Source organism: Scyliorhinus torazame, chromosome 11 (assembly GCF_047496885.1).
Source record: "Scyliorhinus torazame isolate Kashiwa2021f chromosome 11, sScyTor2.1, whole genome shotgun sequence".
NCBI classification, from domain to species: Eukaryota; Metazoa; Chordata; class Chondrichthyes; order Carcharhiniformes; family Scyliorhinidae; genus Scyliorhinus; species Scyliorhinus torazame.
In genome coordinates this window covers 119,627,652-119,646,472 of record NC_092717.1, presented here as the reverse complement: position 1 = coordinate 119,646,472, position 18,821 = coordinate 119,627,652, and the positions used below count along the sequence as shown (strand labels likewise).

General features: G+C 47.3%; 1 protein-coding gene across 18 annotated transcripts in view; it reads right to left on the bottom strand.

The window, feature by feature from the left end:
• Positions 1 to 18,821, bottom strand: part of unm_hu7910 (un-named hu7910) — a 275,063-nt gene that overhangs the window by 190,812 nt on the left and 65,430 nt on the right. For 16 of the 18 annotated variants that reach the window (XM_072467698.1, XM_072467699.1, XM_072467685.1 and 13 more), the window contains exons 2-3: positions 14,876 to 15,025; positions 12,721 to 12,765 (exon numbers count right to left, since the gene is read on the bottom strand). In XM_072467698.1, the coding sequence (XP_072323799.1) occupies positions 12,721 to 12,765; positions 14,876 to 15,025 (195 nt within the window). The remainder of the gene's footprint in view (positions 1 to 12,720; positions 12,766 to 14,875; positions 15,026 to 18,821) is intronic. The other 2 variants (XM_072467689.1, XM_072467700.1) reach the window with 1 other exon arrangement.

Genomic DNA, 18,821 nt, shown 5'->3' with positions numbered 1-18,821 from the left:
TGGGAAAATACTGCAAAGGATAATTGATGTCTTATATGATCATTGGGAAAGGCAATGGGACCATCAGAAATTCACAAAACAGCCTCTAAAAAAAAGGTCATGCTTAACAAATTAAGAGATCGAGGAAGTCATTAAGATAGCGGACAAGGAAAGCTGGTAGGCAACATCTACCTGGATTTTCAGAAAGTCTCTGGCAAGATACCTCACACCAGGGCACTTTACAAGGTTCGATCAATAAAAATTTGAAAGACTGGATGAGGAACATGGTTCAGTATCTGAGAAGTTGTAAAAGGTGCTGAACATTTGTACATTCATCAACGAACATCCACACATCTGACCTTATGATGGAAGGAAAGACATTGCTGAAACAGTTGAGGATGGTTGGGTATAGGACACTATCCTAAGGAACTCCTGCAGCTTTTTTCCATTTTGGGCCAAGATTATAATGAGATCAGGTGCCGAGTGGCCCTGGTGGAACCCAAACGAAGCATGAGCAGGCTATTGCCTAGTAAGGGCTGCTCGATAGCACTGTCAATGGCCTCTTCCATCACTGTTAGAACTGTAATTGGTCGGGTTGGATTTGTCTTGCTTTTTGTGGACATACCTGGTCAATTTTCCACATTACAGGGTAGATGTCAGCATTGTAGCTGTACTGAAACAGTTTGGGTACAGGCACTGCTAGTTTTGGAGCTCAAGTCTTTGTCAGAGCTCATAGCCTTTGCAGTCCCTTCAGCTATTTCATGATATCACTTGAAGACTAGCATCGGTGATGAGGACCACCTCGGTAGGGGACCAAAATGGAGCATCCAACCAGTACTTCTGGCTGAAGGTGGTTGCAAATGCTTCAACCTTTCTTATTGCACAGATGTATTTGCCAACTTGTATCTGTTGTAATTGATTGTATTGCTTTCTCTCAGAAATGGTACACCAGTGGGTGCTGGATCGAAGAGATTTTAAAACTATATTGTCAAACATCCGGTCTTTAAGAATTGCAAGAAACAAAATGTCCTGGAAAGGCATCCTGCAGGCTGATTATCAAGTGTCGGCAATGGATCCAATATATTTCAATGGAGTTCAACAGGAAGACGTTACCATGCCAGCCGATGACAAAATAGAATTAGTTCTGCAAAACAGCATCAAGTATCGTCTACAAGCTGAGACTACCATTATGGTCTATGCAGCAAGTTACTGGAGGAAGGAAGAATGAGTAAATATGACGGGGCCAAGTTCAAATTCGATGGGAAGGGCAAATAAGGCTCACAATGCAACAAGTCCTTGCTTAACTGTGCATATAGTTTTCAAATAAAAATCAAGAAGAAGATAAAGTTATTATCACCACATTTGGCATCAAGAACCCTCTATTATTAAATCTGGAGCTCAAAGGTTCCTAAATTTAACCAGACTCAAATGCTTTGCTGCAATTCATGCATTCCAATCTGACTTTTGTTGAATAGGATCCACGTGAGTTTTGCATGGCATCAAAGGTATTCTATGCAGGGAATAGGACATACAAGGATACATTCCAAAGTGATCTCGATCCACTGCACCCCGAAATGTGAATACAGCAGCTGCCACAAGATGATTGTTCTGTATCACAATTCTTTAGCTCAGAGCATACAATGTCCAAACCTTGATCCATGCATCAGCATTACAACTATACAGGGTACAAAATGTCTTAAGTACTGGCCCTGGGTCATTGTCCGTGTGGAGTTTGCACATTCTCCCAGTGTCTGCGTGGGTCTCACCCCCAGGGGCTGGTTTAGCACACTGACCTAAATCGCTGGCTTTTAAAGCAGACCAACAGCACGGTTCAATTCCCGTACCAGCCTCCCCGAACAGGTGCCAGAATGTGGCGACTAGGGGCTTTTTACAGTAACTTCATTTGAAGCCTACTTGTGACAATAAGCGATTTACATTTCATTTCATAACCCAAAGATGCGCAGGTTAGGTAGATTCGCTACACTAAATTGCACCTTAATGGGAGAAAATAATTGGGTACGCTAAAAAGTATTAAAGTGCAATTTTTAAAAATTCATTCATGGGATGTGGCCGTCACTAGCTAGACCAGCATTTATTGCCCATCCCAAATCGCCCTTGAGAAGAAGAGTATGGCGAGTTGTTTTCTTAAATCACTGCACTCCATGTGGTGTAGGTGCACCAACAGTGCTATTCGGGATGGAGATCCAAGATTTTGACCCCATGACAGTGAAGGAACAGCGACATGTATCTAAGTTAGGATGGTAAGTGGCTTGGAGGGTAACTTCCAGGTGGCAATGTTCCCAAGTTCAAGTTCAAAAAGTTTGAAAGTTGCTGCCTTTTAGATTTTGCAGGGATTCAAATAAATGTGAGACATGGGCGGGGTGTGTGGTACAAAATAACGCATTTATTTTGTATGTCAATACTGTCAGATATGGGCTTCCGGCTGCAGCGATGACCAGCTAAGTCGCACGTTTCCGCAGCTCCCGGTGGAACGGATTTTTGGGCTCTTAATAGGAGCCCCATCGGCAATTTTAACAGCAAATAACACTGTGCGCTAATCCAGAAGGGAAGCTCCCTGGACACGGATGGAAAAAAAGAGAGGAAAGTAGCCGGATTGCGGTGGATCCTCTAGAGCAGCGGCCAGGAAGGCAGGCACAAAGCAAGATGGCGTCGGAAGGAGGCAATTTAATATGGGGCCCTGACCAACAAGAGTTCCTGCGGCGTTGCGTAGATGAACTCAAAAAGGAGATGAAGAAGGAGCTGTTGGCCCCGATATTACAGGCGATTGAAGGGCTAAAGGAGGAGCAAAAGGCCCAGGAGGAAGAGTAGGAAGGCAGTGCAGGGATCCCCTGCGGTCATCTCCCTCCAAAACAGATTTACCGTTTTGGAAACTGTTGGGGGAGATGGCTCACCAGGGGAAGGTGGCAGCAGCCAGGTTCATGGCACCGTGGCTGGCTCTGCTGCACAGAAGGGCGGGAAAAAGAGTGGCAGAGCTATAGTGATAGGGGATTCAATCGTAAGGGGAATAGACAGGCGTTTCTGCGGACGCAAACGAGAATCCAGGTTGGTATGTTGCCTCCCTGGTGCAAGGGTCAAGGATGTCTCGGAGCGGCTGCAGGGCATTCTGGAGGGGGAGGGTGAACAGCCAGCTGTCGTGGTGCATATAGGCACCAACGATATAGGTAAAAAACGGGATGAGGTCCTACAAGCTGAATTTAGGGAGTTAGGAGTTAAACTAAAAAGTAGGACCTCAAAGGTAGTAATCTCAGGATTGCTACCAGTGCCACGTGAAAGTCAGAGTAGGAATGACAGGATAGCTAGGATGAATACATGGCTTGAGAGATGGTGCAAGAGGGAGGGTTTCAAATTCCTGGGACATTGGGACCGATTCTGGGGGAGGTGGGACCTGTACAAATCGGACGGTCTGCATCTGGGTGGGACCGGAACCAATGTTCTCGGGGGGGTGTTTGCTAGTGCAGTTGGGGAGGGTTTAAACTAATGTGCCAGGGGGATGGGAACCGATGTAGGAAGTCAGTGGGGACAGAAACAAAAGGCAGGAAGGGAGAGTGTGTAAAGCATGACCAGAGAAAGCAGGGCAGAGAGCAAGGAAGGTCTACATTAAACTGCATTTATTTCAATGCAAGGGGCCTGACGGGCAAAGCGGATGAACTCAGGGCATGGACGGGCACATGGGACTGGGATATTATAGCTATGACTGAAACATGGCTAAGGGAGGGGCAGGACTGGCAGCTCAATGTTCCGGGCTACAGATGCTATAGAAAGGATAGAACAGGAGGTAAGAGAGGAGGGGGAGTGGCGTTTTTGATTAGGGAGAACATCACGGCAGTACTTAGAGGGGATATATCCGAGGGTTCGCCCACTGAGTCTATATGGGTGGAACTGAAAAATAAGAAGGGAGAGATCACCTTGGTAGGACTGTACTACAGGCCCCCAAATAGTCAGCGGGAAATTGAGGAGCAAATATGTAAGGAGATTACAGATAGCTGCAAGAATAATAGGGTGGTAGTAGTAGGGGACTTTAACTTTCCCAACATTGACTGGACAGTCATAGCATTAGGGGCTTGGATGGAGGGAAATTTGTTGAGTGTATTCAGGAGGAATTTCTCATTCAGTATGTGGATGGACCGACTAGAGAGGGGGCAAAACTTGACCTCGTCTTGGGAAATAAGGAAGGGCAAGTGATAGAAGTGCTAGTGAGGGATCACTTTGGGACAAGTGACCATAATTCCATTAGTTTTAAGATAGCTATGGAGAATGATAGGTCTGGCCCAAGAGTTAAAATTCTTAATTGGGGCAAGGCCAATTTTGATGGTATCAGACAGGAACTTGCAGAGGTAGATTGGGGGAGACTATTGGCAGACAAAGGGACGGCTGGTAAATGGGAGGCTTTTAAAAATGTGTTAACCAGGGTGCAGGGTAAGCACATTCCCTTTAGAGTGAAGGGCAAGGCTGGTAGAAGTAGGGAACCCTGGATGACTCGAGATATTGAGACTCTGGTCAAAAAGAAGAAGGAGGCATATGACGTACATAAGCAACTGGGATCAAGTAGATCCCTTGAAGAGTATAGAGATTGTCGAAATAGAGTTAAGAGGGAAATCAGGAGGGCAAAAAGGGGACATGAAATTGCTTTGGCAAATAATGCAAGGGAGAATCCAAAGAGATTCTACAGATACATAAAGGGGAAAAGAGTAACTAGGGACAGAGTAGGGCCTCTTAAGGATCAACAAGGGCATTTATGTGCAGAGCGACAAGAGTTGGGTGAGATCCTGAATGAATATTTCTCATCGGTATTCACGGTGGAGAAAGGCATGGATGTTAGGAAACTAAGGGAAATAAATAGTGATGTCTTGAGAAGTGTGCATATTACAGAGGAGGAGGTGCTGGAAGTCTTAAAGCACATCAAGGTAGATAAATCCCCGGGACCTGATGAAATGTATCCCAGGATGTTGTGGGAGGCTAGGGAGGAAATTGCGGGTCCCCTAACCGAGATATTTGAATCATCGGCAGCCACAGGTGAGGTGCCTGAAGATTGGAGAGTGGCGAATGTTGTGCCCTTGTTTAAGAAGGGCAGCAGGGAAAAGCCTGGGAACTACAGACCGGTGAGCCTAACGTCTGTAGTAGGTAAGTTGCTAGAAGGTATTCTGAGAGACAGGATCTACAAGCATTTAGAGAGGCAAGGACTGATTCGGGGCAGTCAGCATGGCTTTGTGCGTGGAAAATCATGTCTCACAAATTTGATTGAGTTTTTTGAGGGGGTGACCAAGAAGGTAGATGAGGGCAGTGCAGTAGACGTTGTCTACATGGACTTTAGCAAAGCCTTTGACAAGGTACCGCATGGTAGGTTGTTGCAGAAGGTTAAAGCTCACGGGATCCAGGGTGAGGTTGCCAATTGGATTCAAAATTGGCTGGACGACAGAAGGCAGAGGGTGGTTGTAGAGGGTTGTTTTTCAAACTGGAGGCCTGTGACCAGTGGTGTGCCTCAGGGATCGGTGCTGGGTCCACTGTTATTTGTGATTTATATTAATGATTTGGATGAGAATTTAGGAGGCATGGTTAGTAAGTTTGCAGATGACACCAAGATTGGTGGCATAGTGGATAGTGAAGAAGGTTATCTAGGATTGCAACGGGATCTTGATCAATTAGGCCAGTGGGCCGACGAATGGCAGATGGAGTTTAATTTAGCTAAATGTGAGGTGATGCATTTTGGCAGATCGAATCAGGCCAGGACCTACTCAGTTAATGGTATGGCGTTGGGGAGAGTTATAGAACAAAGAGATCTAGGAGTACAGGTTCATAGCTCCTTGAAGGTGGAGTCGCAGGTGGACAGGGTGGTGAAGAAGGCATTCGGCATGCTTGGTTTCATTGGTCAGAACATGGAATATAGGAGTTGGGACGTCTTGTTGAAGTTGTACAGGACATTGGTACGGCCACACTTGGAATACTGTGTGCAGTTCTGGTCACCCTATTATAGAAAGGATATTATTAAACTAGAAAGAGTGCAGAAAAGATTTACTAGGATGTTGCCGGGACTTGATGGTTTGAGTTATAAGGAGAGGCTGGATAGACTGGGACTTTTTTCCCTGGAGCGTAGGAGGCTTAGGGGTGATCTTATAGAGGTCTATAAAATAATGAGGGGCATAGATAAGGTAGATAGTCAACATCTTTTCCCAAAGGTAGGGGAGTCTAAAACTAGAGGGCATAGGTTTAAGGTGAGAGGGGAGAGATTCAGAAGGGCCCAGAGGGGCAATTTCTTCACTCAGAGGGTAGTGAGTGTCTGGAATGGGCTGCCAGAGGTAGTAGTAGAAGCGGGTACAATTGTGTCTTTCAAAAAGCATTTAGATGGTTACATGGGTAAGATGGGTATAGAGGGTTATGGGCCAAGTGCGGGCAACTGGGACTAGCTTAATGGTAAAAAACTGGGCGGCATGGACTGGTTGGGCCGAAGGGCCTGTTTCCATGCTGTAAACTTCTATGATTCTATGAGCAGGAGCTTCGTGTCGTGAAGGCAAAGGCTGCTGAGAATGAGGGCGACATACAGGGCCTGGTGGTGAAAACGGAGATCCACGAGGCACAACACAAAAGATGTATGGAAAGGCTGGAGGTGCTGGAGAATAATGCGAGGAGGAAGAACCCAAGGATTCTTGGTCTTCCCGAAGGTGCAGAAGGGGCGGACGTCGGGGCATATGTGAGCACGATGCTGCACTCGTTAATGGGATCGGAGGCGCCGACGGGTCCGCTGGAGGTGGAGGGAGCCTTATCGGGTTATGGCGCGAAGACCGAGGGCTGGAGAAATTCCTCGAGCAATAGTGGTGAGATTTCTCCGATACAAGGACAGAGAGATGGTCCTCAGATGGGCAAAGAAAACTCGGAGCAGTAGGTGGGAGAACGCGGTGATCCGCGTATATCAAGATTGGAGTGCGGAGGTGGCGATAAGGAGGGCAAGCTTTAATCGGGCAAAGGCGGTGTTGCATAAAAGATCAAATTCGGAATGCTGTAACCGGCAAGACTGTGGGTCACACATATAGGGAAACACCACTACTTCGAAACGGCAGATGAGGCGTGGACATTTATTGTCGCAGAGAAGCTGGAGTGAGCGGGCCAGAAAAAGAACGTTTGGGACAAAAGTGGGGGGGTGAATAGGTGGGATGAAAGGGGGAAAAGGGGGAAGAGATGACTTCCCAAGTTGTTAAACCTGCGACCCTGTAACTTCTCTCTCTTCCCCATGTCGTGGGGGAGGGGGTGAGGGAGGATGAGGAGCTGAGAGCGCCGGCCATTGGGGGCGGGGCCAAAAGGGAAGCGTGGGCTTTGTTCCCGCGCTATGGTAATCATGGCGGGAACAGGGAAGCAGGAAGGAGGGGGTCTCGCAGTGTGAGCCGAGGTCACGGGGGGGAAGCCGAGGTCGGCCAGAGTTTGCTGACTTCTGGGAGCAACATGGGGGGTGCAATTACGCTAGCTTGGGATCTAGCGGGGGGGGGGGGGGGGGGGTTAACTGGGTTGCTGCTGTTGGGGAGAAGGGGGAGCTGGTATGGGAGGGGATGTCGGGGCGGGGGGGGGGGGGCGCCGCCTGGGGGGTGGGAACCGGGTGAGGAGCTGGATTGAAAAAGGAAATGGCTAGTCGTCAAGGGGGGGGGCGGGGGTAAAGAGCCCCCCAACCGGTTGATCACGTGGAATGTGAGAGGGCTAAACGGGCCGATTAAGAGGGCACGGGTACTCGCACACCTAAAGAAACTTAAGGCAGATGTGGTTATGCTTCAGGAGACGCATCTGACGCGGATAGACCAGGTTAGACTACGCAAAGGAGGGTGGGGCAAGTGTTTCATTCGGGGCTAGACGCAAAAAACAGGGGGGTGGCCATACTAGTGGGGAAGCGGGTAATGTTTGAGGCAAAGACTATAGTGGCGGATAGTGGAGGCAGATACGTGATGGTGAGTGGCAAACTGCAAGGGGAGGCGGTGGTATTAGTGAACGTGTATGCCCCGAACTGGGATGATGCCAATTTTATGAGGCGTATGTTAGGACGAATCCCGGTCCTAGAAGTGGGGAAGTTGGTAATGGGTGGAGACTTTAATACGGTGCTGGACCCAGGGCTGGACAGATCGAGGTCCAGGACCGGAAGGAGGCCGGCTGCAGCTAGGGTGCTTAAGGATTTTATGGAGCAGATGGGAGGAGTAGATCCCTGGAGATTTAGTAGACCTAGGAGTAAGGAGTTTTCGTTTTTCTCCTATGTACACAAAGTATTTTCACAAATAGATTTTTTTGTTTTGGGAAGGGCACTGATCCCAAAGGTGACGGGGACGGAGTACACGGCTATAGCCATCTCGGATCATGCTCCACACTGGGTGGACCTGGAGATAGGGGAAGAAAAACAACAGCTTCCACCCTGGAGAATGGACATGGGATTATTGGCAGATGAGGGGGGGGGGTGTTTAAGGGTGAGGGGGTGTATTGAAAGGTACTTGGAACTTAATGATAATGGGGAGGTACAGGTGGGAGTGGTCTGGGAGGCGCTGATGGCAGTGGTTAGAGGGGAGCTGATATCTATTAGGGCACATAAAGGAAAGCAGGAGGGAAGGGAAAGGGAGCGGTTGTTGAAAGAACTTCTGAGGGTGGACAGACAATACGCGGAGGCACCGGAGGAGGGACTGTACAGGGAAAGGCAAAGGCTACATGGAGAATTTGACTTGTTGACTACGGGTAATGCAGAGGCACAATGGAGGAAGGCACAGGGTGTACAGTACGAATATGGGGAGAAGGCGAGTAGGTTGTTGGCCCATCAACTGAGGAAAAGGGGAGCAGCGAGGGAGATAGGGGGGGGTGAGAGATGAGGAGGGAGAGATGGAGCGGGGAGCGGAGAGAGTGAATGGAGTGTTCAAGGCATTTTATGAAAGACTATATGAAGCTCAGCCCCCGGACGGGAAGGAGAGAATGATGTGCTTTCTGGATCAGCTGGAATTTCCTAAGGTGGAGGAGCAGGAGAGAGTGGGGCTGGGAGCACAGATTGAGACGGAGGAAGTAGTGAAAGGGATTGGGAGCATGCAGGCGGGGAAGGCCCCGGGACCAGACGGATTCCCAGTTGAATTCTATAAGAAATATTTGGACTTGCTGGCCCCGCTACTGATGAGAACCTTTAATGAGGCGAGGGAAAGGGGGCAGCTGCCCCCAACTATGTCAGAGGCAACAATATCGCTCCTCCTAAAGGAGGAAAAAGACCCGCTGCAATGCGGGTCATACAGGCCCATTTCCCTCCTGAATGTGGATGCTAAGATTCTGGCCAAGGTAATGGCAATGAGGATAGAGGATTATGTCCCGGGGGTGGTTCATGAGGACCAAACTGGGTTTGTGAAGGGGAGACAGCTAAATACAAATATACGGAGGCTGCTAGGGGTAATGAAGATGCCCCCACCAGAGGGGGAAGCGGAGATAGTGGTGGCGATGGATGCCGAGAAAGCATTTGATAAGAGTGGAGTGGGATTATTTGTGGGAGGTGTTGAGGAGATTTGGCTTTGGGGATGGGTATATCAGGTGGGTACAGTTGCTGTATAGGGCCCCGATGGCGAGCGTGGTCACGAATGGACGGGGGTCTGACTATTTTCGGCTCCATAGAGGGACGAGGCAGGGATGTCCTCTGTCCCCGTTATTGTTTGCACTGGCGATTGAACCCCTGGCCATAGCACTGAGGGGTTCCAGGAAGTGGAGGGGAGTACTTGGGGGGGGAGGGAGGAGAAGAACACCGGGTATCTCTGTATGCGGATGATTTGTTGCTATATGTGGCAGACCCGACGGAGGGGATGCCAGAGATAATGCGGATACTTGGGGAGTTTGGGGATTTTTCAGGGTATAAACTGAACATGGGGAAAAGGGAGTTATTTGTGGTGCATCCAGGGGAGCAGAGCAGAGAGATAGAGGATTTACCGTTGAGGAAGGTAACGAGGGACTTCCGGTACCTGGGGATCCAGATAGCCAAGAATTGGGGTACATTACATAGGCTTAATTTAACACAGTTGGTGGAACAGATGGAGGAGGATTTCAAGAGATGGGACATGGTGTCCCTGTCATTGGCAGGTAGGGTGCAGGCGATTAAAATGGTGGTCCTCCCGAGATTCCTTTTTGTGTTCCAGTGCCTCCCGGTGGTGATCACGAAGGCTTTTTTCAAAAGAATTGAGAAGAGCATTATGAGTTTTGTGTGGGCTGGGAAGACCCCGAGAGTGAGGCGGGGATTCTTGCAGCGTAGTCGGGACAGGGGGGACTGGCACTACCGAGCCTAAATGAGTACTACTGGGCCGCCAATGTTTCAATGGTGTGTAAGTGGATGGGAGAAGGGGAGGGAGCGGCGTGGAAGAGATTGGAGAGGGCGTCCTGCAGGGGGACTAGCCTGCAAGCAATGGTGACGGCGCCGTTGCCGTTCTCACCAAAGAAATACACCACAAGCCCGGTAGTGGTGGCTACATTGAGAATTTGGGGGCAGTGGAGACGGCATAGGGGAGGGACAGGAGCTTCGGTGCGGTCCCCGATAAGAAACAATCATAGGTTCGTTCTGGGGAGAATGGATGGGGGATTTGGAGCATGGCAAAGAGCTGGGAGATCTAACTAAGAGATCTATTTGTAGATGGGACGTTTGCAAGCGCTGACGGAGAAATATGGGTTGCCCCAAGGGAATGCATTTCGGTATATGCAATTGAGGGCTTTTGCGAGGCAACAGGGACTAGCTTAAAGGTAAAAAACTGGGCGGCATGGACTGGTTGGGCCGAAGGGCCTGTTTCCATGCTGTAAACTTCTATGATTCTATTCTAACAGGTGAGGGAATTCCTCACGACGCAGGAAGTGCAGGATAGAGTGATCTCAGAGACATGGGTGGGGGACAGTAAGGTGGCGGACATATACAGGGAGATGAGGGACGAGGGGGAGATCATGGTAGATGAGCTGAAAGGGAAATGGGAAGAAGAACTGGGGGAGGAGATTGAGGAGGGGCTGTGGGCTGATGCCCTACGTAGGGTAAACTCATCGTCCTCGTGTGCCAGGCTAAGCCTGATACAATTTAAGGTGCTACACAGGGCGCATATGACTGGAGCACGGCTTAATAAATTTTTTGGGGTAGAGGCTAGGTGTGCGAGATGCTCGAGAGGCCCAGCGAATCACACCCACATGTTCTGGTCATGCCCGGCACTACAGGGGTTCTGGGTGGAGGTGGCAAAGGTGCTTTCGAAGGTGGTGGGGGTCCGGGTCGAACCAAGCTGGGGGTTGGCTATATTTGGGGTTGCAGAAGAGCCAGGAGTGCAGGAGGCGAGAGAGGCTGACGTGTTGGCCTTTGTGTCCCTTGTAGCCCAGCGCAGGATATTGTTAATGTGGAAGGAAGCCAAACCCCCGGGTGTGGAGACCTGGATAAACGATATGGCAGGGTTTATAAAGTTAGAACGGATTAAGTTAGTGTTAAGGGGTTCGGCTCAGGGGTTCACCAGGCGGTGGCAACCGTTCGTCAACTACCTCACAGAAAGATAGAGGGAATGGAAAAGAAGTAGACAACAGCAGCAACCGGGGGGGGGGGGGGGAAAGAGGAATCGGACGGACTCTCAGGGATGTTATTGTATATGTATAGGTATTTGGTATATGTAATTGTATATTGGATTGTTGGATTGTGTTTTTGGAGAGTATTTATTTTGGTCAAGGCAGTTGCCATTTAGTTTTGTTTTTGTTTATATATTACTTATTTATTTGTTTAAAACTGGCCACGGTTATTTATATTGCTTTATTGTTGTGTAAAAGAAACACTACGTATTGTTATGTTTGGCCAAAAAACTTGAATAAAATATATATTTTTTTAAAAATACTGTCAGATAACCAAAATATTTTTGAAATCAAATGTAGCTAACCATGGTCAACGGTTAAACACAAATGTGACATGGCACACATTATTAAATGCATACAAATCAGTATATCGTGAATTATTTTAAAACTAAAATGCAATTAATTGCCATGCTGAAACATCTAAATAATTACAATCGAATTTGCAGTAACACCTCATCAGTACTACATACATGCAGGTTTTCTACCAGTACCTCCAAAAAACTAACTTCAATCTTAATTATTGGAAAAATCAAATTAGAAATACAAGCATATAATAGCTTTCCCACCTATTATCTCAATCGGAGACCAGAACAAGAGCTAAAACCTACTTTGGCCATCACTAAATGTTAATTAGCCCATGGCTATGAAGCACAAGATACTGTGCGGAGTCTGCACATCCTCCCATTGTGTGCGTGGGTTTCCTCCGGTTGCTCCGGTTTCCTCCCACAGTCCAAAGATGCGCAGGTTAGGTGGATTGGCCATGATAAATTGCCCTTAGTGTCCAAAATTGCCCTTAGTGTTGGGTGGGGTTACTGGGTTATGGGGATAGGGTGGAGGTGTTGACCTTGGGTAGGGTGCTCTTTCCAAGAGCCGGTGCAGACTCGATGGGCCAAATGCCCTCCTTCTGCACTGTAAATTCTATGATTCTATGAATGCTATGTGGCAACGGCCTCCCCATATTCAATATTGCAAGAAAATAAAAAAGTACTCGAAAAATTACACAATACAGTAAACAAAACATAAACCAACGTGTACTGCAATCACAGGATAGAAAAAAGTACAAACATTGGCTGGTTTCAACACAGTTTAAAAAAAAGATACATAAAAGAAAATTCTGGATAGAAGGTAAGAGCATGTGAGAACAAGGGAAAATCCTACCTTGTAACACCTCTGAAAAATTATAACGAAATTCCTTTGCTTTTGCTGCATGCATGATAAAAATAAAATATTTAATGTATTGTGGGTTAGTTAGTACTATTATAAACACTACCAAAAAAAATGAAGCATGACCAGAAGACACTAAAAAACTCACAAACCACGTATTTATGTAGTGTTTCAATGTAATAACATCCCAAAGTGCTTCATAAAGAAGTCTATAAAACTACATTTGACACCAAGCCATGAATGGCAATACAAAGGCAGTGGCCAGAAGCTTGGTCCCGGTAGGTTTCATGGAGGCAGAGAGATTTAGGAAGAAAATTCCAAACATGGGGCCCTAGCAGCTGAAGGTACATACATTAATGCTGGAGCAATTAAAATCAGGGACGCTCAAGAAGTCAGAATTAGAGTGCAGATATGTGTAGATTGCAGGGGCTAGAGAGGATTACAGAAGATGGGGATGGACAAGATATTGGAAGGATTTGAAATTAAAATTAATGTGTTGCTTGACCGCAAGCCAGCGTAGATCAGTAATCGCAATGGCTGATAGGTGAACAGGACTTTGTGCAAGTAAGGACATAGGCAAACAATTTTTGATGACCTCAGGTTTACAGAGGGCAGAATGCGGGGTGGCTGGCCAGGTGTGTCATTTCTAGATATAATAAAGGTACAGATGAGGGTTTCAGGAGCAGAATTGGTCTATGTTACAGAGGTGCAAATACGTGGTGCTGGAATCTCCCAAAATGGGACTACGTCCCCACGCCGGCGTAAAAACTCTAGAGCTTTACTCTGGAGATTCCTGGAAACAAGTAAAGCTAATTCACAGCCCTGCAGGGGGCTAGCAGGGATCCGGAGTAATTCACGCAGCTTTAGCTGCGGATATGGGCCCCTGCACTTCGATTTTGAGTCCGCGCATGCACACGGCGGCAGTCTACAGCAGCCACGCGCCAAGCACCATGGTGGACTCGGACCGCAGAGGCAGACTCAAAAATTAGAGTCCTCCGAGGAGCCGCACGCACGAGGATCTGACCGCGCGGATCTCAACTCCGGCTGCCTACAAGGCCCCACCCGGTGTCCTATCGCCCCGCCCCCCACCAGGGCGGCCGCGGAGTCCACGCGTGCATCCCAACCGGCAATAGGTTAGTTCCACACCATCGGGAACTCGGCCGGTCGGGAGCGGAGGATAGCTGGGCTGGCCTCTGTCAATGGGTCCCTAGCCGCGCGGTGTACTCCACGATCACGTCGATTCTCGGGTCCCGGAGAATCGCTGACCGGCGCCCCCGATTTCAGCTTGAAATTGGATTCTCCGCCCCGCGCTAAACACGATTTTGGTGCGGTGCTGCGGAGAATCCAGCCCGCAGTCTTAATGATCGTGTGGGTGGGTGGTGGGAAGTTCTGCTTGGGGTCTCACGAGGGGTTAAGTTAGCAATGGTAATTGAAGACAATGGCTTTGTTTCCCCAATGTTTAATTGGAGGAGATTTTTGTCCAGACAGCACTGGGTATAGTAGTCTGATAATTTAGTGTCAGTGGAAAAGTTGAGAGATGGCAGTGGGGTAGACCTGGGTGCCGTGCCATCAGAATGAGAAAGTTGATGCTCGGTTTCATATTGGATTAGTTTACTACAGTTTTAATTTGATTTCAAATGTTTGTTTCAAACATTACAGTGCAAATTTTGGCTAAGATTAACACTATTATACACCACAAATATATTCATTAAATTCATTTTGATATAATAGGTAAACACCCCTCCCCCGAGTATTATCTCCAAAATGTCATTATGGTTCTACAGTTCTTATTTAAATTACCTATTCAACTTTAATTTTATTGATTTCGCGGGAATATTTTGTACTGGGCTATGAACAACTGGCTACAGATATAGCATGTGTAAGTATCTCTATGGAATCCCAGGCAGCAGTTAGACCATTGCAACAAGGGAAAGGTGTAGATGCGTAGCCCAGAAATTAGGGTGACTAAAGTACAAAATAAAGGATTTCATTAATAAAAATAATTTGCTAAATGATAGGCCCAAAATAATATTGTAATTCCACTTATACCACATCACTTTTCCAAAGATAGTCTTCAAACAATAAGATTATGGACCTCCTCCCTACAAGGTTCCTCTGAATATTTAAGAACTAAAATTGAAAAACTTACCTAGAACATCTTTGTAATCCACCAAATCAAACCAAACAACAGCTACTGATGACCAGACACCCAGTAAAGCAATTATCATGAACCACGTGAAGAACGAACTTCCAGAGGGGCCATCGCTTTTCTTCCCATTTTTACTAGTGCTGTGCTTATCTGAAAAAGAGACGAGTGTTAGTTGGCTGTGCTGTTGAAATAATGGCACAAAGTAAAATGCTGCAGGTGCTGGAAATCTGAAATAAAAACAGAAAATGCTGAAAGACTCAGCAAGCCTGCCAGAATCGGCGTAAAAAGAAACAAAATTAACATTTCAGATTAATGAAAGTTAGAGATACAAGTACACAGGCAGAGTTGAGGGGGGGGGGGAGAGAGAGAGAGAGAGAGAGAGAGAGAGAGAGAGAGAGAGAGAGAGAGAGAGAGAGAGAGAGAGAGAGAGAGAGAGAGAGAGAGGAGAACAAAAGGATGGAGTGTAGGAGACACTCCGGGACAGTGAGGATAATGGTGCAAGGTGAAAGGGAATGGTAGTGAGACAAAGAGCATAAAGATGGATCGAGATGAGCTATGGGCAGCACGGTGGCACAATGGTTAGCATGCTGCCTCATAGTGCTAGGGACCAGAGTGGAGTCCGGCATTGGATGACTGGGTTTGCACATTTTCCACATGCCTCCGTGGGTTTCTTCCAGGTACTCCGTAGTTTTCTCCCACAATCCTGGATTATGCAGGTTAGGTGGATTGGCCATGATCAATGCATTGGAATGGGCCTAGGTAGAGTGCTCTTTTGGAGGGTCGGTGCAGACTCAATGAGCTGAATGGTCTCCTTCTGCACTGTAAGGATTCTATGGTCTCCTTCTGTACTGAAAGGATTCTATGGTCTCCTTCTGTACTGAAAGGATTCTATGGTCTCCTTCTGTACTGAAAGGATTCTATGCTAAGTGGGACGAGCAGAATCGTCATCAGCTGCCATCGAGAAAGAAATGTAGCAAAGATGATCTGAAATTTCTGAAGTCAACGTTGAGCACGAAAGGCTGTAAATCACCCAAGTAAAAGATGAGTTCCTGTTTCTCGGGTTTATCTGGTGGTTCATTGTAGAAGACAGAGGACAGTCTGAGTGGGGTGGAGAATTAAAATGACAGGAGGCTAGAAGCTCAGGGTCATATTTGTGGACTGAATGCAGGGGCCTGTATCGTCAACAGTGTGATTATGGCATATCTGCTGCACAATCTACTCAATAGATCATCGCAACTTCCAAGAAGCATCAACTGGTCAGCTTTTAAAAATGTGGGCGTCAGGTTGGCTATCATTGCTGCCTTTGGCACTGACAACCTGGGTTCGATCCGTGTGGCGTTTGCACATTTTCCCTGTGTTTGTGTGGGTTCACCCACACAACCAAAGATGTGCAGGTTAGGTGGATTGGCCACACTATATTGCCCCTCAATTGTAAAAAAATAATTGGGTACTCCAAATTTTAAAAAAGCTTTGAAAAATATTGTTACCATAACAAGTAATGAATTTACACAATTATTCAGCCAAATCTTGTGGTTTCCAGATTGCTGAAGACTAGGTGTACTGCTGAAGACTAGGTGTACAAATGAAGATGCACAGTGGACCCTGTGGAAATGATGCACTGACCACATGTGAATTGCCCAAGTTTCAACTTCAAATGGGCAACTCCCATACTTCCCAGACCTTTAAATTTACAAAGCGGCATTGTTTGAAGTGTACTGGAAACCCTTATACTTCTGCAGGACACTGCAAACCCGAGTCCCGAGAACCCTTTGCATTGCAAAGGCCAGAGTAGTAACATCACTGGACCAGTAATCCAGAGGCCCACGTTAATGATCTGGGGACAGGGGTTCAAACGTGGCAACTAGAAACATTTAAATTTAACTTTAAAAATCTGGAATTAAATAGTAACAGTAACCATGAAACTGTTCTTGATTGAGAGAAGGAAATCTGCTGTCCTTACGTAAATATGATTCCAGATCCACAGCAATGTGGTTGATTCAAGTGCCCTCTGAAAAGGCCAGCAAACCACTCAACTGGAGAACAATAAATACTGGCCTTGCCACTGACACCCACATTCCAGAAAATAGATTAAAAAAATTTAAATAATGCAAAATTTAAAAAGCAGCATCGCAGATAGATAAGATAAAGAACATGGGTTGGGATTCTCCGAGCCTCCGTGCTGAAATTGCGATCAGCGCGGGGGTGGAGAATTGGCGTTGATGCCGAAATCCGGCCCGACGCCGCTCCCGCGATTCTCCGGTTCCCGAGTCCTCGCAGCGCGGGGTAGGGGGTCATTGAGTGGCGATTCTGAGGACAAGTGGCCGAGTTCCCGACGGCATGGTTCTAACCACGTTTTGCCTGTCGGGAACGGCCGCCGTGATGGGGGGCGCGGGGGGGATCCTTCACCGGGGGGGTGGGGGGGGGCTCACAGACAGCCAGGCAAGCAATCGGGCGGCACCGATCCGCAGGCGGCATGATCTCGCGGGGACCGACATTACTGGTGCCACTCCGCAGGCCGAGTCTGCCATGTCGCACGGGACGGCCGCCGCAGGCCGTCACCATGCACATGCGCAGACTCCCGACCAGAAATGCAGAGCTACGAGATGCACTCCAGGCCCTGCTAGGCCCCTGCAAATTGGAGAATTGTTTTGACGCTGGCGTGGGGACATAGCCCCATTATTGGAGAATCCCGCCCATGGTTTTAGCACAAAAAGTAAAGAAATGAAAGTTAAAACGGTGGGATTAATTCTGGCTTTTTAAACACGGTGAGGAAGGAGTCCTAGCAAATCATTTCCCATTGAGAGAGAGTGGGCAAGATTAAAATTATTCTGCGAACATACAGATTTGTGACTGTCACAGTATACTACTCATCTCTGCTTCAAAAACTCAAAGTGTCATGGATTTTAATGTCTTTGACAGCTAATTTATTCATTACCAATTCTGTTTAGAGCATCTGAATAAACATTAGGCAATACTCTCTTTCACTGAAACAATCCACTTTTCAAATATCATCAAGGAAGGCAAACATAACATCCAACTTCTCTTCTCCATCATTATCCACCCTCCTTTAATGCCTCCACCCTCACTTCCAACAGGAAGGAAGTGAGGAAGTGCAAAGAGCTCAGAGACTTTGTTACAAAGATTGAAACCATTGGTTCCCTTTCCTCTTTTCCCCGAACTCACACTTCCAATAATGTTTCCTCTAGCCGGAATCTGGAATTTACCTTCTTCTCTAGTTTCTCTTCCACTTCATTTTCTCAATGAGGCCTACTTTTTGCTCTCTAGGCATTATTTCCACTCAAGTGCTGACTACTTAGCTTCCTTTCCTGGTTCCCATGTTAGCTGACATTCGCAAGTTCTCTCTCTCAGGTACTACCCTCTTCTCCTTGAAAGCTGACACCCACAGACCGCTCCTCAAAAGAGAAAACCCTTGACCCGCCCACACTTTCCAATGAGAATTATTGCCCCATCCTAGTTGATGGTGACACAAGTAAACTAATCCTCTGAATCTGCAGCCTTCGGTCCTGAAATTTTGATCCAATCCCAGTGTCACCTGTTTGGATGGAACTGCAATTGCCTGGTTTCATTCTTGTTTAGAGTCAGGTCTACAGCGCAGAAAATGCCCTTCGGCCCATCACGTCTGCACTGGTTAAAAAAAAAACACCTAACAATTCTAATCCCATTTGTGAGCACTTGGTCCAAAGCCTTGTATGCCTTGGCATCACAAGTGCACATCTGGGGGCGGCATGTGGCACAGTGGTCAGCACAGGGACTGCAGCGCTAAGAACCCGGGTTTGAATCCCGGCCCGTGTGGAGTTTACACATTCTCCCCATGTCTCCGTGGGTTTCATCCCCACAACCCAAAGATGTGCAGGTTAGGTGGATTGGCCACGCTAAATTGCCCCTTAATTGGAAAAAAAATTATTGGGTACTCTAAATTTATTTT